Source organism: Gopherus evgoodei, chromosome 15 (assembly GCF_007399415.2).
Source record: "Gopherus evgoodei ecotype Sinaloan lineage chromosome 15, rGopEvg1_v1.p, whole genome shotgun sequence".
Classification (NCBI taxonomy): Eukaryota; Metazoa; Chordata; order Testudines; family Testudinidae; genus Gopherus; species Gopherus evgoodei.
In genome coordinates, this window is record NC_044336.1 from 10,181,816 (window position 1) to 10,208,101 (window position 26,286).

Here is a 26,286-nt window from a genome sequence, read left to right on the forward strand (position 1 = left end):
AATGGCCCCATGCTGCCCAGGGTCCCTAGAGACAGTTAGTTCTGTCTGCCATTAGGGAATTTTTTCCCGAGAACCCCCTGTAACATTTCACGAACCCCAGTTTGTGAACCACTGTCTTACTGGTTACTATTTCAATTACATAAATTAATGCTTTATGCCTTCTGAAAGCCTGGGACCATTCCAGCTTTACAACTGCATTAACAATTCATCTCTTGTAGTTTTAGAATCAGAATACTGAAGTCAGTCATGTCAAAATTCAAGTTGGGAAATTTATAATGACAATTTTAAAGATGAATCTACTAAGTCTTTAGTAGCCCAACACAAATGTTTTCAAGACTAGAAAAATTTTCCCAACCACTGGTCCAGGATTAGTGATCCAAAAGAAGAGTATTTAATATTGAAGAGGAAAGTCTCTTAGTCAGGCTGCTGTGAGCCTGCATAATACAGGAGCCCAAAAGCAGATCCAAGGTGTTACACTAAAAAGCACTGAAAGCAGGACTATATAACTTTTTTTTTTAAATTTCTCTTAACTACTTGAACTGATAATAGTTCCCTTTAAGAATAAATATCACAGAACATATAAGCCTTACCATATGGTAAACAATCATCTCTCTTGCCATGTTTAAATAACTGCGCCTAGGAAAAAAATAATGAAAAATGTTTGTGAAACATGGTAACATAAACTTTACAACTTATAAAGCACAATTTACCAAACCCATGGATCCAAAGCATTCCTCAATGTTTTTGCAATAATATATAGTTCTCACCATAATACATAAACATACAATATGAGATACTGTGATGGACCTCAAAGGGTACGTCTATACTGCAATTGGAGATGAGAATGCAGCACATATAGACATACCTGACTTAGCTTTAATTTATCTATCTTGGATACAAATAGTAGTGAAGCTGCAGCAGCACAGACTTCAGCGTGGGCTAGCTTCCTAAGTACATACTCAGAGTTCCAGGTGGGCTTTGTACGGCCCATAATGAAGCCAGTGATGCCATTACAGCACATATAGCAATGAAGCCATCACACACCCAGATTGCAGTGTGGATGTACCCTGAGGCAAAGCACATATCTTGCAGACACAGGAGAGGCCTAATGTAGCTTTAAGCCACATCTGTGCCCTTCTGACACTGGGCTGGTATGGGGGCTGGAGAGGCCCAGGACCTAACTTAGAGTACGTCTACACTGCAATAAAACACCTGCAGCTGGCCCATGGGAGATGACCTAGACTCGCAGGGCTCAGGCTGAGGGGCTATAAAATTGCAGTATAGATGTTCAAGCACGGGCTGCATCTATACTGAAATTTCAGAGCCCCACAAGCCCGACTCAGCTGACATAGGCCAATTGTCAGTGTTTTATTGCAGTGCAGACATATCCTTAGACAGCCCTGGACCTGTCTAAATTACATCAGTTACCCCAGGTCACTCAATGTGACACAGTACTGCACTGAATCTATGCTGGTCTGCGTACTGCAGCCCCTATATCAGGACTTGAAGGAAGTTTCTCACAAGCAATCTTACAACTAGCTTTCACATTGCCTGCATCAGAAGAATTCTTCTCCAACCATAACCAAAGGTTTTTAGAACCCCTTTACACCACTCTGGTCCTTTTCTCCAGCATAAATGGGCCAGAGCCAGGGTGAGGATTTCAATCACAAATCTCTTTCCAAACCTTCAACAAAAAGAAAGATATCAGTAATCCTGAATGCCTAAGAGATGAAAAGTTCCCCGTAGACTGCCATCTAGTTCTGGCAGCACATTATTTGTATATTCAAAGCACATTATATGTTATTGGAGTAATTTATAAAAATACTTTATCTTTCTGCATAAAAGACAACACAGCCTATATATTCCCACACTCTCAAAATGCATTGTTTTCTAAACTTAATTTGACAACCATAGAACCTTCTCTCCCTGGACATATACTATGAGCTGAAATGGTGAAATGCGAGTTGAAGGCAGAGGACAATCAACAAAGGAAAACAAAACCTGTTATAAGACAAGACATCATAAAAATATATTTCAGTCCACATTATGCCATCTGATATGCATGTGGGGCTCCCATTAAAATTATGGGTATCAGAAGGCAGATTTGGCACAGGATGCTCACTTATGGTCAGCCAAGTAGAATAAAAAGTCATCTCAAAACAAGGTGCTATGTCAAATGATGGGCAAAGTCTACGTGTTTGGAGGACATAAGATCATTGCCTAATTACATTTCTTAACATTGTACATTTAATAGCTTACAAAGAGATACTAGAATATAAAATCCTACATCACTTTTTTTTTAAAACATTCTGGCTCTTCATCTTTTTTTGCTAGTAAAAGTAAGTTATTATGTGTTCCCTTAACACTTTCATTAACACCATATTAATCAATTCTATATTTCAGTATGTCCAGCTTTAGTATCTAAACTCGTTACAAATTTATAATTACAACAAAAACCACATATATATTCAAACCCCAGTAATTTTTTGTCAGAATAGTGAACTTCTCCAACCTTTTTTGAAAATTAGGAGATTATTTTTTTTTCTCAGAAATCAAAACTATGCAGGAGAGAAGTATCCCACTAGTTTCGATTAGCTACAATTTCCTTCACTTACTGTTTTAGACTGTTGCTATATTAAAGCGCAGCAACTAAAATTCATGAGTCTCACACAATAAATGCCACACACTGCATGTTTCAGTTTTAATTTCTATGGGAAAGATTATCTTGTAGTGAACAGCAAGAGTTGTGGGTGGGTGGGGGGTGCCTGTTTATGCTCTTTATCACATGTAACAGTCATCTTTATGTAACAACCTTCACTGTGTTACAGATCATTTTGGATGAATAGCAGACCTGCTTGAGAAAATTACAACTGAAAAGCTGGTCAACATGCACACTAATTTCAAATGTGTGGCTACACCCATGGTGTTGTGCAATATACAACTACAAGAATACATAGATAGACAGACAGACAGCTTCAGCCACAAGAACTGTTGCTGTGTCCTGGGGCCTTTAGGATGGTAGCACAGAAAAAAAAAATATATATATATATAAACTCCTTGTATTTATTCAGCTTCATTGCTTTATTTTGGAATCCTTTATAATGTAACAAGTTATAGGAAACATTCTATCCACTACTGAAAGGCAGCTACTGTACATCTAGAGTGATATCAAGCAGTTATTAGCAGCTTACAGCAACACTACATAACAATAATCAAGGATCCAAAATGAAGAAAAATAGCATTTACCATAAATGAAGGATTTAGTTAAGGTTTTAATAATCTATAACTCTTACATAGAAGTCAATTCTAGATAACAGAAAATGGAGTAACCAAAAATTTGAATCACTTCACAAATATACGTAATTCACCTTCCTATCCAGTCAATAATATAGATAAATCTTTTGAATATCAGAACACAATACTGACCCACATAAAAATGAAATCTATTCTGGAAACAGAATTTGCTGAGGAATATTTAGAGCTACTGTCAAAAATCTCAACAGGATTAGGCTTCAGTTAGCATTACAATCAAGAGAAAGCTACTTAAGTCGAACAAAAATGACTAAGCATACCCAAAGAATTTCTCTGCACAATCTTTAAATGCTCCTCTAAATATGCAACAAAGCTACTGTATCAAGAACCTTATTTTTCTTTTGTCATTCACAAGGAAAGAAATCTCCAAGGTAAATATGGCCAGGAGTTAAAGTAATAGGAACACAGCCCTACCCTAGAAATATTTCCACACACACACACCAACTATTTACATGCCTATGTCATTTCAAGCATAGTTTAAAAGCAACAAAAATACCTTAAGGCTATGCACCTGCTTTTAGTTATTACATTGCATTTCAGGATCCTAAATTAGTATTTCTGATCACTGTATTACAAACTGCACAGTGGGCTTTGAAGATTTATATCAGTTTTTTTTAATATTTGAACATAAGAGCTGCCATACTGGGTCAGACTGTGTTCCATCTTGCCCAGTATTCTGTCCCAGACAACTTACATTAGTGCTAGGGAAATTTTCAACCACATGATTGAGCCCTAAATTACTTACGAAGTGCAAACGCCACAGAGTCAACTCTGGCCCTCAAAAAGGTAGTGTCACTAGCAATATAGTTACCATCATAAACTTCATTGTATAAAAGGTACCAAATCTGTATAAAAAATAATTAATTTTCAAATATACAGCCCAATTCTGCTCAAACGCCTATCACGACAAACTAGTTTAGACTGTCTCTATGTTTACTAAAGAAAGATCATTGCAGCAAGCTACTTAGGCCTTTTTCATCGCCACCCTGGCTGCGTGGACACTTCTGTTACACCATCTGCCATCTACCACCAAGTCCACACAAGTCCTGAGGAAGCCATTCAGCAGAATTTGGGGCAGATTACTAGACCAACCATTAACCACACCACCATCTTCTACTCACCAAAATACACAACTCATCTTTGTATTATCTTAGCACAACGTCCTTATATTCCGATTACAGCTCTGGACACTACCATAACAGAAATACATTATTTCTGTGTGGAAATACAGGCAAGAGCAAATGCTGTTTCAAGCAATAAACTCCTACAGAGTTATTATGAGCAAAGGGGACTCAAGCCAAGGGCAGTACAATTCCTGCAGGAGTACAGATGGGCAGCAGTTTATGAAACTCTAGGGTTGCCCTTTTCCATGGATAGCCTTGATGTCTGGATTTTGGAGGCCTACTTTCACTCTCATCTTCTCCACAGCACCCCTAAATCCTCCCATTTAGAACAATTTTCTGAAAAGTCTTTGAGTTGAAACTTGGATTTTGTAGTCCCTCCATTCTGGCCTCATCCCACACGCTTCTCCATGAGAGAAAGTGAACCAGCCTTTAAGTTTCACATCCTCAATGGCCACTGTGAGAGTTTTATCCTGTCCCCTCAGGAAACGCAACTAGAAGGTATCTCCCCCTATATAAACAGGCAGCAGCAAGTAATTAATAGGTGAGCAATTTTAAGTTAGATAATATTTGGGGATAATGCTCTCAGGGCCAAAAAGAGAGAGAGAGACCCCTCTAGACATAAAAAGGAGAGCAAGGAAACAAAATATTTTAGAGGATTTTTAAAAACGATTCAGCACATACTATTTAAAGAAAACTTTAAAAAAAAGTTATTTTGGTTTTCCTATAGCCAATTTAAAAAATTCAAGTTGACAGTTTCTCTGTAAAGCTTTCCTTCATATCATAGTCTCTGAAAGGTGAGCAGTGGAATAAAACACGCACTAATTTTCCTACAAAGATTTTGCTACACAAATAAGTGCTGAACTACTTTATTCCCTACTTTCCGGTAGACAACCACTCCAACACTAGTTGAAGCCTTCCTTCACTGCTGCTACTTACAGTATATACTCAAGAGTTAATAAAAATCACTGAGACAGCTCTGCTGTAAAACTGTTAGTTATACTAGAAAACCTGACGGCTGCTGCCTCTTTTCAAAAGGCAAATTACACTAAAGGTACGTCTACACAGCAATTAGATGCACAGGCTGACTTGCGTTCATGGGGCTTGGGCTGTTTAACTGTGGTGTAGACATTCAGGCTCTGGCTGGAGCCTAAGCTCTGGGACCCTCCCACCTTGCAGGGTTCCAGACTCAGGCTACACCACAATTAAAGAGCCCCATAGCCTAAGCCCAAGTCAGCTGGCACGGGCCAGCCGCTGGTTTTCATTTGCAGTGTAGCCATACCCTTACACACAAATATTACTGTCAATGTTGAAAAGAATAACCCTGCATCTACTCTAAGTATTGAATTATTGGATCATTCAGTAATAGGAAGTTAATTCACCATAATTACCAGCAATTAATGGAATGAAAGAGTCATTGCAGCGTGTCTACAGCACAATGCGCTATATAAAGAACGTATTTTTCATGTCAACTCCTACGAGTGGATCTTTCTATATTCTAATATATATGTATATTCCAATATACACTGCATATAATTATGTGCTCTACTTAGGGCTCCTTTTGAAAAGCATCTAAAAGTTCCTGCTGGTACATAATGCAGTGACTCACCTGCTTAATAGGGTTGGAGGCTTTGAACACATAATACCAAGCTCCATGCTTTGCATTGGTGACCTACTCACTTCATGGAACAGTCTAAAAGGAACTAGCTACAGTCTTTGAAGACCTAATGGTCTAGAACTAGTTATAGATGAGATTATCTGCCCAAATCTTGTTTCATTTATTGATAGTGGCTGGATCACTACTGCTATCAGTTCCTGAAGTCTTTAGAACCAGTGGTAGGGCACTCAAATTGAGTGCTATACCTAGAAAATCAGCTTTCCTTGAGGTCCTCAGCAGCTCTGAGTTTAGCAAGCTTCTGAACACAAGGCAAGGCTTCCTTCCAACCCCTTAACGGCACCAACACAAGCAGGCAGCAGTGACACAAGGCTAACAAACATTTGTTGTTTTTAATATAACTACAAGACAACTAGTTAACACTAGAGCGGGTGTTATATAAACATATAAATGCAAATATTCAACCAGACAATTCATTTTTAAAATCTCTGTCCACCTAAAGAAATCCCAACTTAACAGCCAGCATGTTTTCACCAGGAGATAAAATGGTCATGGTTGAAGAGATGGAGTAGGTCAAAAAGATCAAAAGACTTATTTTGCACAACCAAAAACACAATACAGCAACAGATAAAACCTTCCACTAATAATTATGCTCCTGTAAAAGGTGTTTTAGATAAATGTGTCGTCTCAAATTAAACGCAGCGGCGGCTACAGACACCAGTGCTCCAAACGCGTGCCTGGGGCAGCAAGCCGCGGAGGGGGGGGGGGTCCCCTGCCGTACCTGCAAGGGCGACATGCCTGCAGGAGGTCCGTCGGTCCCGCAGATTCTATGTACCCGCCGCCAAATCCGCGGGACCGACGGACCTCCCACAGGCAAGCCGCCGAAGGCTGCCTGGCTGCTGTGCTTGGGGCGGCAAAAAAGCTAGAGCCGCCCCTGTGTAAATGAACACCCATATCACTTTCTCCCAGCAAACTGTTTTAAGATGCCAGGTGGAGTAACAATCAAGTTGTGAGAACTCCAAATAAATGTGTTCTTAGATGCCCAAGAGATCTTCCAGAAGAGTAAGGGAAAACCTGATTTGATAGTCCAGATATTTCTGACATAAAAAAAATAATAATAAAATCATGCTTCCTTTATACATTATAGAAAAAAGCAAAAACCAAGCACAGGCCCCATTTTTAAAGAAATCCTTTGTATCACCACTAAATAACTTAAAATGTACACAATTTATTTTCCAGGGAAAGCAAAAGGCATTTTAATTGCATGGTGGTCTCAAAAAAGTACCATGCATATTTTCTCCTGGCATACAGGATTGGTTGTTTATGTGTACAAGGTATAGCGATGGACTCAGAACAACTCTGCAATCCCAAAGCACATATTGGATGGTTTTAAAAATTAAAAGAAGATTAAATGTGAAAGATTAAATTTCACTCCAGTGAAAGGAGAATGGAAAAGAAAAGAGAAGGAGAAAAGTCAGAGAGTAAACAGAGAGCAAATAAGATTATTTACAAATCAGTTTTCTTGCCTTTAAGCAAAAAAAACATCAAAGCACACTATTCTTAGAAAAATATGATACAAAGGAAACAGTTAATATGCTTTGTTTTCCTCCTATTTAGAAAATTTTAAGGTCAGCAATAAATAATATTGAATTTAAAGAAGCTACCTATTGGATGCACCAGGTAATCATAAAGTTACGCCATGTTCCTTCCACTTTAATAAGAACATAAAATATATGCCAACTTAACCAACCTGTTGAAAGGTATGTAACTCCCTCTCCTTTAAGTAATTATGCCACCTACAAATTAGAGAAAATCATTGCCATATTACCAATGATCTGACTGTCAAATCTGGTTTTGTTGTTTTAGAAACAACATGCTGTAAGGTACAAACAAAAACTAGTTTTAGTAATTGTGAAGAAAAAAAAACAAACCACACACACACACACACACACACACACACACCTCTCCCCTTCCAGTTGTCTACATATCCCATTTAGGCCCAGCCTTTATGAGATGTATGAATCAGTACTACCTCTGGGACATATTCCCCAAGCTATACAAATCATCACTATTAAGGCTGGCCTGACTGCTTGGCAACAAGCACGTCTTGCTGCCAAACAGGAGACACAAGTCTGAAGCTATCCTCCGGCTCTAATAAACCAAGCTGAGGAGGGATAATCCCAACCTTCAGAGGGAGGCGAGGAAACAGCCTATTCTATCACTCTAGAGCAACCCCTAGAGGTCAAGTGAATAATATGCAGAAAACTATCAGCTATGTCAGCCTCTGGGCTAAGTACAAAAATGTAGACAAAACATTAAGATGAAAAACAGAATAATGGACCTCACCGAAATGAAAAGTTTAATGTAATTTATGATAAAGTAACTCAATTATGACCCTTTATTATTTTATTCCTCATATAATTTCTGTTTACATCAGATGGGAAACTAGCATATTTCATAAATGTATTACTTCAGTAGAGCAATCACATTTATCTCTATATTATATATAGCTATATGTAGCATATTTGAACTTGCTGTTTAGCACATTGTCATGCAAACTTCAATATGTAGCATAATTTTATGGAGAGTGATCACAACAGTTCACTTGTCACAAGTTCTCTAAATTTTGATCCACTGAAAGCTAAGTTTGTATTCATCTACTTTCAAACTTTGGGTTTTGTGGTTTTTAAAATCTTTGAGCTGAGTGGTCCTATACAAAGATTCCGTAAGTACGTAAGGAAGAGCTAGAGCTGTCTCATTACCTCCCAATAGCATAACTATATCAGACAGTAAAGCAAGAGAATAATTGAACCTTTTGCAAAAAAGACAATCCTTAAAATCATGTCCTCATGCAATATATTTTATTAAAGATTCTTGGTTTGAAGTATAAAAATATTTTAATACCAAAATTTTACTACCAGGAATTGCTATAGTCTGGCTCTGTACCACACTCAACATTGCATTCAAATTCTTCTTGTGTGAAACTCTGCACAGTAACTATTTCAAAGGATAATAATAAAGTATGCAATTACTTGCTTTTCATACATTAATAGGAACACAGGAAACAGATCCAGGGCAAAGCTGAAGTTATAGTGTGTTGTCCTCCACAAGAAGTTTGACAGTACAAGCAACATTTTAAAAACCATTGGGGGTGGAAGGAATTTATCTGTCTAATTGACATCCATGTTAACTACACAGAGGTCACGGGATGAGACTAACTGAGCACATACAGATTTGAACATCTACAACTTTAGTATCAGCAGCCCAAGGCAGCATAAAGGCTTGGCAAGAAATGAAGCAGGCTTCTGATACTTAAAATTCTGATTTCAAACTAGGCACTATGAAAACTCCTTTAAAAAATTTAATTAAACAAATTGTTTATTTGAGAAAGAGAAAGGAGAAAAGTTGCAAAGGTGACACAATGGGAAATTGGAACATTTAAGCCCATCAAGAAGGGGACAGGGATATTACTGCAGCGAAGAGGCCAGTGGCCTCCCCATCTACAGGGTTTGGAAAGATATGCCCTTCTCTCTTCTCCTCGCTTCATTCTCCTTACATTTGTGCAGCTTTTTTTTTTTTTTATAGCCCTGAACTAAGCAATTTTCTTTTAAAAGATAAAATCCCAAAGAGCGATAGAGAGACCCAAAGTCACTAATTATCTGATAACACCAAAAATATAAAAAGACTTGGGCAACGTTTACACCAAATATTTTTGTGCCTCTGAGTCAGAAAGGACAGTGTAGCAGAGCTGTCTCTTCCCTGAGGCACAATTCATATAAGTGTGAAACTATTACCAAGCAATCCTTACACTAGAGGCAGCTCAAGGAAATGCCCTGTTCTTAGATACAAATAAGCATAGTTCTTAAGGTTTCCAACTTTCATCAAATCACCATGTAGGATGTTTCATTTTTAATTATTATTCATGTTTGTATACTGAGTCACTTATAAAAACAAATTAAATAAGGTTTAATAAGTTTCAATGCCCTAAGCTACTTCAACATTATGTCATCTTTGTCATGCAAGAACTGGGAGTGCTACACCCTGCAGCAATAACTAAAAGGCTACTTGATATAATGGCAGGTTTAAAAGCAAACCTTCAGACCAAGATAATTTATAATGCAGATCCTTGAAATATGTTAGATGTTTCCATAAATTAAGATGTTATAAATAATTTCCTCATAATTCAGCTTTTGTGACCTTGCCTATTCTATAGAAGTAGAAAATCATCTATACATACACAGTACATTTCAAAATGTTGCATTTTTAGTTACAGAAAAAGAAAAAAAAGCTTTTAAAAACTGAGTCTGAAATACTACAAGCAGTGCTTCCTGCTAGGGCACACCTGTTGTGAAATGATGTATTACTGTCAGCAGGTGTAAAAAAACCAAGCCCCTCAGTGGAATTTAGATATGTAATGCACAGTGCATGTTTCAGCAAGAATCATGACACAATAGTACCTGCTCTATTTAAAATGCTGAGTTAGATTAAACAGTAACATAACCAGTCACTTAAATTTAAACCAATGAAGAAGCAGACTAACCAGAAGCAATGTAGAACTCCTGAATGTGTGTGTGATCAGTGGAATATTCTTATCGTCAAGGTTTTCCAGCACACAAAGAGAAAGTTTTTGCAGTAGGTGGAGGATCCACTATAACCAGAACTGAAACTTGCACTGAAACAATTTGTGAGTTTCATTCTAATTCAAAACAGTCTTGCCATATCCAAGCTCACTAAAAGCAAGTTCCAAATTACATTCTTTGAATATCAATCTCAGAAAGCATTTCAATCAGCCCAGGGAAGGAATTGTCCCCTTCTCACCCTTACTCCATGAGGGTAATAAATTTCTGACCATCCTTTACCAGAATCAATTACTATCATGCTAATTCAGCATGACTGGGGTGTGGTCTTTGCTCATTTGTTTGGGATGGGACAGACTCACAGTCAAGGGAGACTGTGCAGGTGGGGCTATCACCACAAAATAGGTACTATAAGGGTCAAAAGGGATAGCATAAAGATTTCTGGTGATCATTAACAAATCTCAGTGCTCATATGCCAAGGCTGCATTTTGTTCCACACCATCCAGAAATGATTTTATTTAATATCAGTTACACAAAATTCTAATTAGGGTGAATAGTACAATGTAATCCATATAGCCTCTCCAAGGGAGAAGGAAAATCTATATTTTGACTCATGATTTTACTTCAACAGGTGTGCAGTATAAAAAAAAGTAGAGCTTCCTAAAATGAATTTCCTGAAAGAAAACATTACTCATTTTACTCCTCTACTTTTAAGATATTAATTTTTTTTTTTTCATAAAACCTCTCTTCCTTTTGAGTCCATTTGTTTCTCATTTCTATAATTGATATTAAATCCTTCAGGACTGAAGGCAAGAAACGGTTTAAGGGCATTTTAAATAATAACTTGAATGTGATTTACCAACAGTAGAACATACAAATGACATAAATTTGCCAAATAGTTGCTCCCTTCCCACAAGGGGAAGAAAATAAAAGTATCATATCAAACCTGTTGCTTCCAGGGATTAAGTCACACTCTGGTTTCGCTTCTACTTGTTAAGTGTTCACCTGTTTTGCTTAACATGCATTAATGAACAGGTGGATAAAACCAAGCCAAACTCAAAGGAATGACAAAACACTAATGTAATATACACCCTACAGGTTTCATCATGCACCTCAGAACAGTCTACAGTCTGCTTTTCCAGATCTGACAAGGTGATGATGAAACACTGCTCTCTAATTCTTTTGAAAAAGCACAGCAATGCATACGGAGCAATACTTCCCTTTTCTTGAACAACAAGGCTTAAGACCAGTTATTCTAAATGTAGCTCAGGATCATTTTTTCTGATTTGGGGATGCTAGTGAAAACCAAAAAAAGTCAACTACAGCCCCATAAACTTGCATCAATGTTTAGTAATGCACCACAACAAACATACAGCGCTGTTATTTGGGAGTGGCAAATTTATGCAAGTTATGGAAAGTCTCACTGAATGTTAGCAAATCCTGAATACAATAAGACTATGCAAGAATACACTTTATTTAATGGCACTTATGTTACCTCAGCTTTGATGAAAAACAACCAACCAAAACAAAAGCACACGCCAACATATTTGGGAACTAAACACATCACAATAAATGCCAGATTATAATATATAATATATTATGAAGTGTTGCATCAAGCATGTACATCACCCTTAAAGTTATCTATATGTAATAAGGACAAACCACAAACACGATCTTATTTACATAAGACATCTTGGATATTTGTACATATGAAAGGGGAGTGCAATCACCCAAAAGATCATTGATGAAGAGAGTGGTTACAGTTAGACATGAGATGAAATTAATATACTATTCATAGGAGAAAAATTATTTTAGTCTTTAATGTCAATCTTGGAATAAACCTCTTTGATTTATGGGCTCTGCTTAGTACTATTTACTGCAAACGTCACTGGAGGAAGCAACAGCTGAAAAACAGACTAATGCAAAAATACTACATAACATGTTTTGGTTTGGGTTGTTGTTTTTTTTTGATTTAACAAAGACAGTCTAAATAAAATAGCCCGTGTTAAATGATTAGATCATTATTCCAGTTCAACAGAACACTGGGCCAAGACTTTCACAAATCACTAGCAATTTTAGATATCCAATCTGAATGATTTTACAAGGGACACAGACTTATGAAAATCTTGGCCTTTTCGTTTTGGACACTGTCAGTTAATATCACTATTATGCCACTTTTTCAGCTTTTTGTACCAAATTGGAAATAAATGATGAATTAGGAAGTGACCAGTTTGTATTCAAAGACATATTTTAAAAATTAGGATGGGTACCAACTTTTATATTTTATTTTATCTGATAATGGCAAAACAAGTAATGCTCCAATGAGAGAACCTGCACTAAGGAAGTCTCATATTTAGAAGTTTTCTAGTAAAAACCCAAATGACACATCATACAAACATAATTCTGTAAGACTGAAAATTTTAACAGGAATGTGTCTTAGTACCAGCACATTGTGGAACAAAACACCATAAACACATTAATTTACTTGGAGTATCTTTTATAGTATCAACAGTGTTTACCAGGGCCTGAAGCATGCCATCCATTACAATAGTCCCCTCCATGGTCTGGAAGGATGAGTTAGATAATGTTGAAAGGGCCCAGTCCAGGAAGTCTGCCATTCTTTTTTGTTTGACATCAGGGCGGATAATAAACCTGTCACAGAAAAACACAGTGAAAGTTACCCATTCAGAGCAATCCAATTAGTAACTATTTTTGCTAGTTACCCAAACTGGTTTCAGTTCCCAAAGGCAACTGTCAAATGGACATTTCCCAAGACATTTTTGGTAGGAATAATGTTTAACCCTACTATTTCCAAATGAAGTCCTAGCCTAGAATATTTCATTTCATTTCATTTATAAATGCAGCATCCTGTAACTGGCATTCTTAAGAAATTTATCAATTTAACTGTAGGGAACTATAAATGGTTAAGCTTTTTCAGGAACCCCCAAAAAGATGCTTTCCATTATCTTTTCTGTTTCAATTTTATGGGAAGCCACTGCACTCAAACAAAACAAAAATAAAAACGATCAACCTCTGCAAATTTGAATTGGCTCAAAAATTATAAGATGTATCACTACTGCTCAGTGTTAATCACCAGCAGTTTAGTCATGTTAGTCTTAGATATTGCAAGGAATATATCTGTATTTGTTGCACCTTTACTTGAGCATATCAAAAACCTTTTATTATTTAATCCCTACCACATCTTGAGAAAAACAGTAATATACCCATTTTATAGAGAAAACAGACAGACTGAGAAAAATTACAACAATTTCCCTAAGGCCTCACAGCAAAGTAGCCACAGTCCCAGAAAAAGATGGATTCCAGGGGTCCTGGTTCCCTGATCTGTACAATAATCATGTGATCAAATTCCCTCCCAAGTAAAATGCAAGGCAAAGAGTCACTGGAACTTATCATCAAAGGATAATTTTGCTAATGTTACAACCTTACATTAAGAATCAATAGATCCAATTGTGTATCAAAATATTTTCAGAATGTTCTCCAGCTCAATTATCTGGTATTTGTTATGAGTGCATATCCATATGCAAATTAGATTTTAACTAAAAAGGTGGTGGGGGACTGACAACACGGTGGCAGAATAGCGCCCTGTACAGAAACACAGGGCTTCTTGGTGGAGTCATCCTGTTAGCAGGTGCTTGAAACTTACATTAATGTACAGTATTACTGGCAAGTCAGATTGGACATTAGATTCAGTCCAGCCATTAAACTTCTCTTTTCATGAATAACTCATCTTTATGAATGCCTTATAGTAATTAAACTTACTGTACAAAGTGGTGGATGGAATTTTAAATTTTTGGGGGATGTGGGAGAGAGGATAAAAAGATGCAGATCAGCTCTTTTGAAGAGTTTGGTTAGGTTTGTTTTTTTGGGAAGTGGCAGGGTGGGAGCACACATTAAAAACTGACTGAGATCAGCAACCTGCAGCTCCAAAGCCATATGCGGCTCTTTGGCCGCCCCTTTGCAGGCAGCCATTTTTTGAGGGGGTGCAAGGTGCAGGCTCTGGCCAGGAGGCGCTTACCACAGGCAGCTCCCGGCCGGCAGCGCAGTGGGGCTCTGCCCCATGCTGCTCCCAGAAGTGGCTGGCTGCTGGCACATCTCTGCACGCCCCTTGGGGGAGGGGGGCAGCAGGAGCTGTGAAGATGGTGCTGGGAGCAAGGCACTGAGCCGCCTCCCCTCCTGCCAGGGGCATGCAGATACGTGCCAGCACCCAGCCACTTCCAGGAATGGCGTGGGGCCAGAGCTCTGCTGTGCCACCAGCCAGGAGCCGCCTGTGGTAAGTGCCTCTCAGCCAGGGCCTACACCTCACATCCTCTCCCACACCCCAACCCCTTGTCCCAGATCAGAACCACCTCCTGCACCCAAACTCCCTCCCAGACCCTGCACCCCAGTCCCCTTCTGTTATATTCAAATTCAAATGGCAAAAGTTACATTACAAGTATTGATGAGTAGTAATAACTTTAATATGTTCAATTATTATTAGTTGATAAATTCTAACTCTACAAGTAGCTTTGCGTGTGAGGCGGCTCTCAAAATATTTTGGTCAAAGACAAAAAACAAAAAATGGCTCTTCTTCTTTGAAAGGTTGCAAATCCCTGGACTAGAACAAGGAAACACGACAGGCTGCTGTCAGCACCAAATATATATCCACTGGCATATTAGAAAGACAAGGTAGGTGAGGTAATACCTTTTATTGGACAAACTTCTGTTGGTGAGAGAAACAAACTTTCAGTCTTACAGCTCTGTGACAGAGAATTATTGTAACTTTGTTACAGGTAGGTTTATTTGGTGCTCGAACACGTGTAATGTAGGATAAGTGGTTAGGATGTTCCAACATCCTATGTCTAACTCACTTTAAGGCTTCTTTGACAACAATAATAAAAAACAAAGAAAACAGCAGCACTATTTTTGGGGGGAGGGGAGAAGAAAGATGACAAAAGGACTGTTACACAGAATGAAATTAAATATTACTAGTCCAGCTGCATAAAATTTAGTGTTCCAAAAACATGGCCAGCTACCAGAACTGAAGACAGAAATTCTCTCATAATCCACATAATATATTATGTGATCAGCAGCAGCAGCAGGGAATGATTTTCCACCCTTTCTGAATCCTATACTAAAGAGCACTCCTTACAGCCAAGAAAATGAAATTCAAATTTCATTTTTTTGGCAGAACTGATGAAGACTGCTAAAAGCATCAACTGTGACAGACACCCATCCTCTCATAAAGTAATATGCTTATTTCAGATAGGTCAAACAGCTGCCCTATGGCAATGACTTTTCACCACCATATATTAGAGCTATATTCATACAAGTAAAGTATTCCATGTACTACTGCCAATACTGCAAATCCATCCAGGACTGCCAATAGAAATCTTTTCAAGCTAAGAAATTAAAACACTTTCCTTTTTCGCCAAGATCAGCACAAGACTTACCTGGAAACCAGTACAGCAGCTGCATCTCGAGCCTTATCACTGACAACCAGGTAAGACTAAAGATAAAAAGAAAATTAACTATCAGAGTTTGCAGAGACAGAATTAGTAATAAAACTACACAATAAGTTTGAAAATATGCACTTCTTAATGTTTCCTCTTATGAATACTGGACTAAGCCTACGAAAGTAAGAGTTTAAACAATCTTCCATTTAGCAAGCCACATGCCAGAAATCCAAGTTTCCATCTCAATGTCTTTCAAAGTGGGATCATCTTTTCTGTACCGTTGCATTAAAGCAATACAGCCTAATGTCAATAACGTCAGCTATTCATTTTCAATGCTGTTATAAAACCATCCTGAAGGGATTTGTAACTTAGCCATTTCATTTTACATCAGGTTAAACTTAGTGTGAAAGTTTATCTACACAGATGCTACTTTTCAGACAGGTTTCAGAGTAGCAGCCGTGTTAGTCTGTATCCGCAAAAAGAACAGGAGTACTTTTAGAGACTAAGGTGCCACAAGTACTCCTGTTCTTTTTACTTTTCAGATAAGCTGGCTGTAGTCTGTTGAGCACTTTTTCACATCTATTTCATATATCATTGTTCGCTCTAGTTAAACTAATTTCCTTTGGGACTGCAAGTTGACTAACCTTGGTTTATAGCATGAAAACACTAGCCGTTTACTTCTGAAATCAACTAGTCTAACAAGATATGCATTTACACTATATAGTGTCTTAAAATTAAATAGCCTACCAGTTTAGAAGAATTAAAAACTTAATTTCCTTCTAATATTAAAGAATGGAAAAAAACTGTGCGCAGAATTTGCAACTGTCAGCTAAACACTTTCATATTACACAAGCAAAATGAGGCCTGGAAATTAAGAGGTCAAAATGTATCATACATAATAAAATACAGTGAGGTCTTTGCCTAGAAAGCCAAGTAGCACTTACTTTTGCTACATTGAGTATGCGATCCATTATTGGCATCCGAGTGCATCCTTCTTTAGAAAGGATATTTCCATCAAGACGAGCCAAATCAAACGGTATCAGACATGTCATGGAGAGCCACAACAAGAGCATGTAGCGAGTCTCCCATGTCTAGGAAAACATTATAATAAAACAAACTTTATTTGTTTGCTCCAAGTATGCTGCTGGAGCAAAAAGACCCAGACCTTGCTCTCAGGAGTGTGCAACCTAAGTATACAGGGAAAGCTATTCAGATGTGACATGCCCTAGAATATCACAGGAGACAGGAATGTGGCAGCACCCAAATACTAAGAGCTGCTGTGACACTGATCCAGAAGGGTTAAGCAACTAGCAGGATGAAATGACCCAGATTCAACCTTAAGAGACATATTAATAGATAATGATTGTAATTTTTTGTGTGTTTACATTCATATTGTTAGATATTGATAATGTAATCAGATGGTTCCTGTCTGTCACTATGTTCTATTGATTCCAAGATCAAAAGGGAATATTAACATTTTGATGAAGTTTGGGTGTAACAATATCATTGTCTTTATTTCTCTTTGAAGTCTGTAGTAAACTACCTGTAAATGGCTGGAGATGGGAAGTTGCCTTATGTTAATCCACGCAGCTAAGTACCGGTGGTGAAGATGAAATAGGAAGTCTTATTCCTTGGGTGAAGCACTGCGGCTTTGAAGTGACTGCTGTCAAGAGGCTATCAAGAGGCTCCCAGAGAATTATAAAAGAAACTCTAGGGCCCTGATCCTGTTAACTCAGATCTACTTAAGCTTTATCAGGGGAAGTTTCAGTCACAAGGCTGAGGTCTCCGGCTCCAGTCTGGATCACCCTGATATTGGACTATAACCTGTGAAACTAATTCTGAAAGAATTCTTTGCAACTCTAACACTCACCTAAGCTTTGACCTCAGAATGAAACTGACATAAGAATTTTATTCATGTCTATATGTATAATGATCTTTTATCTTATACGCTCTTTTTTCTTAATAAATTGTAGTTTAGTTAATAAGAATTGGCTGTAAGCATGTATTTGGGTAAGATCTGAAATATTCATTGACCTGGTGGGGTAAAGTGTCTGATCCTTTGGGACCGATAGAACTTTTTATATGATGAACAAGGTTTTCAGTAATCCTCATATTTGACTTGGCTGTCTGGGTGGGAGCCCAGGGCTCAGTTGCTTTAAGGGAACTATTTCTGGCTTCTGAGTAACTAGTAAGGTATTGTAGAAGCTGTTTTGTTGCTGGCTTGGTGAATCTAAGTATTAGAATAACCACCAGTTTTCGGGATCATCTGCCCTGATTAAGCAATCTCAGGGTGGCTCCCCCTGGTACTCCTGTCACAGCTGCTATCAAGTTAAAGGGACTCCATCAACTTGAAATCTAGCAAACTTATAAAAACTAGGTTTAAAAGAAGTGTCAGGTATCATACCTATCCTGAGAGTCTCTGTAAAACAAAAAAAAATCATATAAATTAGCTATTGCTATGTTCCTGTTTGAGTCTTTTTAAAAAAATCTCTCTCTCTGTTCTTGTTGCATGAAAGATCAACAAAAACATGGGGAAACTGACTATACAGGAGAAAGAGCGAAACTTACTGTAGGCATCATCACATGCACAAAACTAAAGAGACAAATGTGTTCTACTTTAATCTCTTAACAGTATTTTTAGATGTTACTTGTAACAACAGTAGATAAAACATTTTCAGACAGGAGTGTGGTTTAAATTGATATGTCTCCTTAAACACTGAAGGGCAATTCCTACATACTCATTTTAAATTAACAACAAGAGAAAGCATTTGCAACTTTTTCATAAACTTCTCATGTCTATGCTTCCCCAGTACCAACACTAGAGAAATCAAAGTTTCACTGGGCAAGCAAATTCATCCTTTACATACACATTTCTACGGTCTGGAAAGACACTTATTCACGGATTAAGTGTTGAAAAGTATCTTTGAATAATTTAGTAGAAATTGCCAATTCTGAGAGAAAATATTTCTTGTATTTTAATCAAAACATTGATATAATAAAAACTCCACATCTATGTTTGACTGTTCTACCATTTGTGTGTTGGTTATTAATAACAATGGTATACTGGATCATAGCATAGGCAGGAACAATGAAGGGTATTCATAATTAGCAACTGGCTAATGTAAATTTTGAGCCCCAACTGCAGTGCAATTCACTGTTTCATAATGATGAGCCTTGTTGCTTGAGCAGTATAAAGGAAGTTGTTGTTTTTTTTAATTCAATCTCAATAAGACATTTGTATAGTTTTCCTAACTGAGCAGTCAACCACCACAAATTTTGGACTCAATCATCACCTTTAGCGGTAATTCAAGAACTATACAGTTCACACCATATCATCTTGTTGGATAGAAAAAAATATTTAAGCAAACAGACTCTCCTGTCTAGAACATTCTCAGCAATCTCAAACATTACATCAGCCGGCTACATGGCAAAATCATTTTTTGCCTTTTCACAACACAGTTTCATAACCTAGTCTCCTGAATTTACTTCTCAGTGAAAAGGCAAAAGGTGTCAGCAATTAAACAGTTTAATGTTTTGGGGTTTTTTTCAGGACTGGGCACTCAACAGTAAAGATTTAACAGATATGTTTTGCCCAGATACATTATGATTTTCCTCAATGTGCCCAAAATATAACTTGTTTTCTGCCGGGGTGGCTCACACATTCCCGGACAAGAGTCCTTTCCACAGAGAGGTCTGTGTCTTCTTTCCAGGAGCGTGCAAACTACTTACACACACCTGCGTGAAAAGGGACAGCTGCGAGTGATTATAATTTTATATCCAGTTTGAGATAGATTGATTGTATCAAGCTATGTTGCTCCATTTTCATTTCTACATAATACCCTCTTAGGCTTTTTTTCCTTTTAAAACAAACAGAAGGGGTGGGGAGACAATCTCACCTCATAGTCCTTAGGATTCTGATCTGCAAACATATCCAAAACAGGCTGCAGATCAGCTACTTCATGAGGAAACAGTCGGAGGAAAATTTTATACCCTCGTACCTACCAAAGAAATGACTTCATAATTTAATAAAACATGTTCAAGGAAAACAATACAAAGACGACTTTTGGAAGCATCTTACACATGATGTTCAGTACGTACAGTAGCGATATGAATTAACTTTCAAATAAACTGGTAGTATCTTAAAACACTAATGTCACAAAGGGCTGGTCTACACTGGAGGGTGTTGATCTAAGATATGCAACTTCAGCTATGTGAATGGCGTAGCTGAAGTCGAAGTATCTTAGATCGATTTACCTCAGGTCCTCACGGCAAGGGATCGATGTCCGTGGCTCCCCCATCGACTCCGCTACCACCGCGCGCTCCGGTGGAGTTCCGGAGTCGATGGGGAGCGCGTTCGGGGGAATCGATATATCGCGTCTCATCTAGACACGATATATCGATCCCCGATAAATCAATCACTACCTGCCGATAGGGCGGGTAGTCTGGATGTACTCAAACTCTACTATCTAAAGCTGTTACTGGGTGACAAGCTGGGATATCTTGTGTCTTTTGATTTATCACCAACTAATTTAGGGTCAGTAGCAGAATTTAACTAGCTCAACTTTAAAATATTAACTAATAATAATTTGATAAAGAAATGCCCAGCGCCCTCCTAATGCATTTAATGTTACTGTTGATACTATACTTCAGTAGTCCAGAAACTAAACAACAGCCACATATGACGAAACCAACCACGTAATTTTGAGATCCACAACATTTATCCATCATCCTTTCTTTTGCTCGATTTTTATGGCAAAAATTTCTTCTCCACCCCACCCCTTCCATCCAGAACTATGAGAATACCATTACTGCCCCTCTGCTAATAAGATAGCAGGCAAACCGAAAAGATGAGCAGTCAGAACACTACCTACATGATATCACCCACTGAGTCAGTGTCTCAAGGTGGCTCTTAAATTCAAGTATTGGGAAGACATGCCACTGCCACACAAATGGAATTCTAGAATTCTCCAAATTCTATCCCCACTGAAGTCAAAGGTGAACTCCAAATGACCAGGATTTGGCCCTGACTGCTTCAGCATTAACTTAGTCTGCAACCCTACTAGTGAGAAAAGCATATGCATTACTACTTTGAGTCTCATGAGCAACTAACACTTTTGCTGAACAAAAGGTTTTATATTTTGTCTTCTCTGATTTTAGGATCTTTCACTGCAATGGTTCAACACTGAGAGGTGATAGGTCACATGGTACCAACTTGTTGTTTCCAACTGATTCTACAGTTGTCCGGTGTCATCAATGCAAAGAAGAGTCAAGAGGCCTGTAAAAACAGGCAAAATTGCAGGAAGTGGGGAGGAAGAGCCTACTTAATTCCCTGCACTAGGGGCCACAGCTAAGTAAAAGGAGGAAGAGAGGAAACAAAATTCACACGTTGGGACCAGATCCACCAATGGGACTAGAATGTATATGAGAGAAGGGTCCAAGCAGCAGAGAAACATATATAGGGAGAAAAGAGGAGGGGAATGCGGCAAAAAGCATGAGCAAGGGTGAAGATGGAAAAAGAGAAACAGAACAGATGGAAACAAGAGATAAGAATGAACAAAAGCACACAGTATATGTATCTTTTTTCAAAAAGAGACTAAACACTTATCACATTTAAAAGACAGGTAAATGTATTTAAACACTTTGCATGTAAACAACTGCTGCTGAAGCAGCCACAGATACATTATGGGACTGCAAATGGGGGAAGTGATCCTCGTGGCCACAAATGGTAGAGGAGGTTCCCATAAGATAATTGTTCTTTATTAAGCTGTGATTGACACTATTGAAAAAAAATGGGTGAATACCTTATACAATCTTTTTAAATCTATTTTAACGTGTTCTAAAACACAACAGTGTAAGTCAGAAAGCTACATTGTGTTATTTTTAATTCAAAACTCAACTGCAATATTTTGAAATATAAAATCACTCCAAAAGAGTGATAAAAAGGAAGTCATTCTTAAACAAATAAGTTGATGAAAGTCTCTATTATTAAAAAAATTCATTTATACCTTTGTAATGATGTAAAGAAATTTAAAAGCCAGATGTACTAGTGGAGAAGGAGACCTGTTATCCTGCACTATATCCAGCAATAAATGCATCATCCATTCTAGAGAAGATGGAGGGGAGAAGGGAGAAATAAAACACAGAAAGCATTAGAATTAGTCTGCATGTTTCTAATCACAAAAAGTTAGGAAGTGGCTGCACAACAGTACATAGCATACTGTTTAACATCAGCCACAGCAGGCTTACTAGGCAAACATGAATCATTTAAGTTGAGCAGCTTGTGTCAAAAAATATTCACAAAAAACATACAGAGATGATGTTCCTACCTAGGTGTGAATCCAACAAGTGAGGTTGTTCCTGGTACTTGTCCATTATAACTGAAAAAAAGAGATTTAAATTATTCAAGTGCGATGTTCTTAATTAGGCTAAATCAACACTATGAGGTAGGGGTGCGACTTCCACCTCATGTACACACACCTGTATAAATACTAGTGTAGCCGCAGTAGCATGGATAGCGGAGGCACAACTTAGTTGTGCTGAGTACAAACCTGCCTGAACCCATGGGATACATACTTAGCATCTGCCTGTGCTACTATGTGTATGTGAGCTGGGAATCAAATCCTTAGCTCATAGTGTAGATGTATCTTTAGAGTGAAGAAAGTGTTGATTTTATTTAAATACACTCCCTGCTAAAAAAATTATACTAAAGTTTGTCCACCTTAATGGATAAATACTGACACTGCCCACCACTGCATATCAGAGTACCAAAGAGTACAAAATTCTCAGAGAAGTTACCCATATCATGCATCCTGTCCATTAATGTAGTGTGGGGTTCATAGTAAAGACACCCACAGACCCATACAGTTTCCTCTAGGCCTCTTCCACATTGCTAAGGGACAACCTATAAAGCACAGAGATGAAGAGGTGTGAGTGAGGCCACAGTTATACCTCCCCACCCTGTTTGCTGCTGTCCTCCACTTGCTGATCTCACTGTAGTTCTCCATTCCCAAGATCAAGCAGTCAATCATATATTTCTGATACAGCACTGCAAATGAAGGGCACTATTATACTGAGTATGGACTGTAGCTGCTGCAAGTAGCCCAGCCTTATCCCTGCACCCCCCAATAGCTCAGACTTATTCCCCTTTCACCCCTCCCATTACTTGTCCCTTTGACATACTCCTTTTCCCACCTATCTTCAAGCTATTGCAATCTATTCTGTCCTTCACCATCAATAGCTGCTGTTTCCAGTTGAAAATCCTCATACACAGACTTCAAGAGTCCAAGCAAGGTAGGAAAAAGGCTGCTGGAGCCACCATCATGCAGATCCAACGCAACCAATGGATCACATTAGAGAGGCTACTCCAGTGCTGGGGAAGTGGACACAGGAAAGCAACCATGGAGCAGCTCCACTATTTCTTCTCTCCAGGGCTGAAGAAACTCTTCAGCATACAGTTCATCTACTCTGGCTATGCGTTGAAGCCAGGATGCGGGCCTTGTGCAGTTCACACCTCTCTAATATTTCAAGCTGACTGCAGACTTCAGAAGACAATACTGCTTTGTTTTGCATTTGGAAGGTATTCTTCACCAGTATAAGGGACAGCATTTTTTTTAAATAAAACAAAAGCTTATCTTTTTTCAGAAACTGACAGATAAACCCACTACCCCGACTTGCCAGGGAAGTTTCCTACTCACTATTGATAAATCGATTTCTCATGTAGCTGTTCAGGCAGGGCAAACTGAAACCACTGCAAAAAAACCTCTAAAGAACCCCTTTCTACAGTCAAATACTGTACACCTGCAAGAGATTTCCATGTCACCTACTATATCATGGTCACAGCAACGTATTTTTTCATTCAGGGAAACTCTGACTCCAAACAACCTATACTAGGCATTTTAGTATTTGTAATGCCAGAAATACCACCTGTCACAACCTCTACAAAAAAAGGATCTTTAATTTAAAGAAGTCAAAACCAATCTAAAGAATCTCAAACAATAAGAATAAAATTTCAGAAAAGATCATGCAGCAAAAAAAAGTGTTGCATCAATGATAACCTGTGTCATTTCAGAAATTTACTCAAGTAGGAAAATGTCCTATCAACAATGGACCAAAAAAATCAAGATTAAGTAGTAATAGCATTGCCCCAAATGACAAGAAAAGCAAATAAACAATAGCAAATCCCAGAAAAGCAAGTCCAAGCAACACTGGACCATCTCAGCAATAATTAACCATACTGAGATGGAGATGTGTAACACATAAATATTACTATAGGAGATAACTGCTAGGGAAATCAAGTTATAGCCTAAATGATGTTGTTTTTCCCCCTCACTATAGTCTAACATATTCTTTCTTCTTTTGTCTGTTTCCTTCTCACCCCATCAGGTTATTCTTCTTCCTCTGTATCCCTTATCTCTCTTAGGAAAAACACACACTCTTTTGTCCTTTAAAACCAAAACAACATCTTTCTAACCCTTATTTGTTTCCTGCATATCCGTTCCTATGCAAACCTTTCTGCTCTTTATTTATTTGTTCCTCTCCTTGTGTTTTTTCCTCTCTTCACCATACCAATTGTTAGGACCCAGATGCAATGCAAGTTTAACAGCATTGTACTAAAAATACCACTAGATGGCACTATGGAATCAACTTAAACCAATCCACTAATATTGTTATATTCATCCCTGTAACTCCACTGATATAGGTAATCACTGACTTGATATCTAATACACGGACATTCTGTTTACCTGGAGCGTCTGCAGGCATGCAGCCCCTCAGCTCTCTGTGGCCCCAGTTCGCCATTCCCAGACAATGGGAGCTGTGGGAAGTGGCCATTTCCCTTCCCAGAGCTCCCACTGTCTGGGAACGGCGAACTGGGGCCACAGGGAGCTGAGGGACTCCATGCCTGCAGACGCTCCAGGTAAACAAAATGTCCCACCAGTGGCTTACCTTGACAGGCCGAGAGCCAAAGTTTGCCAACCCATTTATTGATGTCAATACTGCAGCCTTTTAAAGTTGCAAAGGCTTTGTTTAGTGGACTAGATTGGCTTGAAATGGACCTCATAAGTCTCAAGCCAATATGAAAATATAACACATAGAATCGATGGAATCTCTAATAAAATTGAAATAGCCTATTATTCCTACAGACATGACAATCTACAGGGCTGCTCTGAAATAAAGAATAATAATTTGACAGTGATAAAGCAGGTGACATTCCTATATAAAGTCCTACAAAATCCATAACTACAAAAATCTATTTTCATATTAGTAGTTAAAATAAACAGTGAAATCAAATGAAGAGGCTCTTCTTATCATGCAGTGTTCAAACTTAAAGTTGTTGAATATGCAGAAGCAAACAATAATTGCGCCGCTGCTCATGAATTCTGTATCAATGAGAAGCAAGTAAGAAAATGGCAAAAAAATAAAACACTAAAAGACATGCCACGAAACAAGAAAAAATGTCCAACAAGGCGCACTTCATTTCCTGAGCTAGAGAAAGATCTCAATAATTGGGTTGTTGAATGTCAACAAAATGTGTACATTGTCACTAGAACTGGAATTCATCTGCATGCTCTGCAAATGTTGAAAGACGACAAATACAAGTCATTAAGCCGTCAATGTTTGTCGCATCAGCAGGTTGGTGTACTTGCTTCATGAACCATCATGGTCTCTATCTTCGTCAACGAACAAAGATAACGCAAAAGCTGCCTAAAGATCTAGAAGAAAAAAAATTTATTCTTTCCAAAGTTTTGTTATAAAATATCAAAAGGAATATACATTTGAACTGTTACAAATAGCAAATATGGACTAACCACCAATGATATTCGATCTCCCGAACAACAGAACAGTAACCGGTGTTAGTGAAAAAACAGTTTTAATTCAGAACACTTGCCATGAAAAAAAAATACATTTTATGATGGTTTTATCACGTTCTGCAAATGGATCAAAGCTCCCTCCTGTTATTTTTAAAAAACCTTGCCTAAAAACATTAAATTTCCTGCTGGTGTCATCGTACATGCACACAAAAAGAGATGGATGGATGAAAGTAGGACTATTGAATGGCTGGACAAAGTGTGGAATAAGATACCAGGAGCACTTTTCAAGAAACCTGCTATGCTCATTTGGGACATGTTCAGGGCATACAAGATGGATGAGGTGAAAATGTGGCCAAAAATATGAAAACTACTTTGGCTGTAATACCTGGAGGTTAACTT

General features: G+C 38.1%; 1 protein-coding gene across 9 annotated transcripts in view; it reads right to left on the reverse strand.

Moving 5' to 3' along the window:
* TBCD (tubulin folding cofactor D) overlaps positions 1-26,286 on the reverse strand; it is a 228,936-nt gene that overhangs the window by 197,158 nt on the left and 5,492 nt on the right. For 8 of the 9 annotated variants that reach the window (XM_030534204.1, XM_030534199.1, XM_030534201.1 and 5 more), the window contains exons 3-9: positions 22,405-22,455; positions 22,084-22,181; positions 19,975-20,076; positions 17,023-17,169; positions 16,076-16,131; positions 13,145-13,277; positions 591-636 (exon numbers count right to left, since the gene is read on the reverse strand). In XM_030534204.1, the coding sequence (XP_030390064.1) occupies positions 591-636; positions 13,145-13,277; positions 16,076-16,131; positions 17,023-17,169; positions 19,975-20,076; positions 22,084-22,181; positions 22,405-22,455 (633 nt within the window). Of the gene's footprint in view, positions 1-590; positions 637-1,551; positions 1,685-2,615; positions 2,682-13,144; positions 13,278-16,075; positions 16,132-17,022; positions 17,170-19,974; positions 20,077-22,083; positions 22,182-22,404; positions 22,456-26,286 lie in introns of those variants that run through there. The other variant, XM_030534207.1, reaches the window with a different exon arrangement.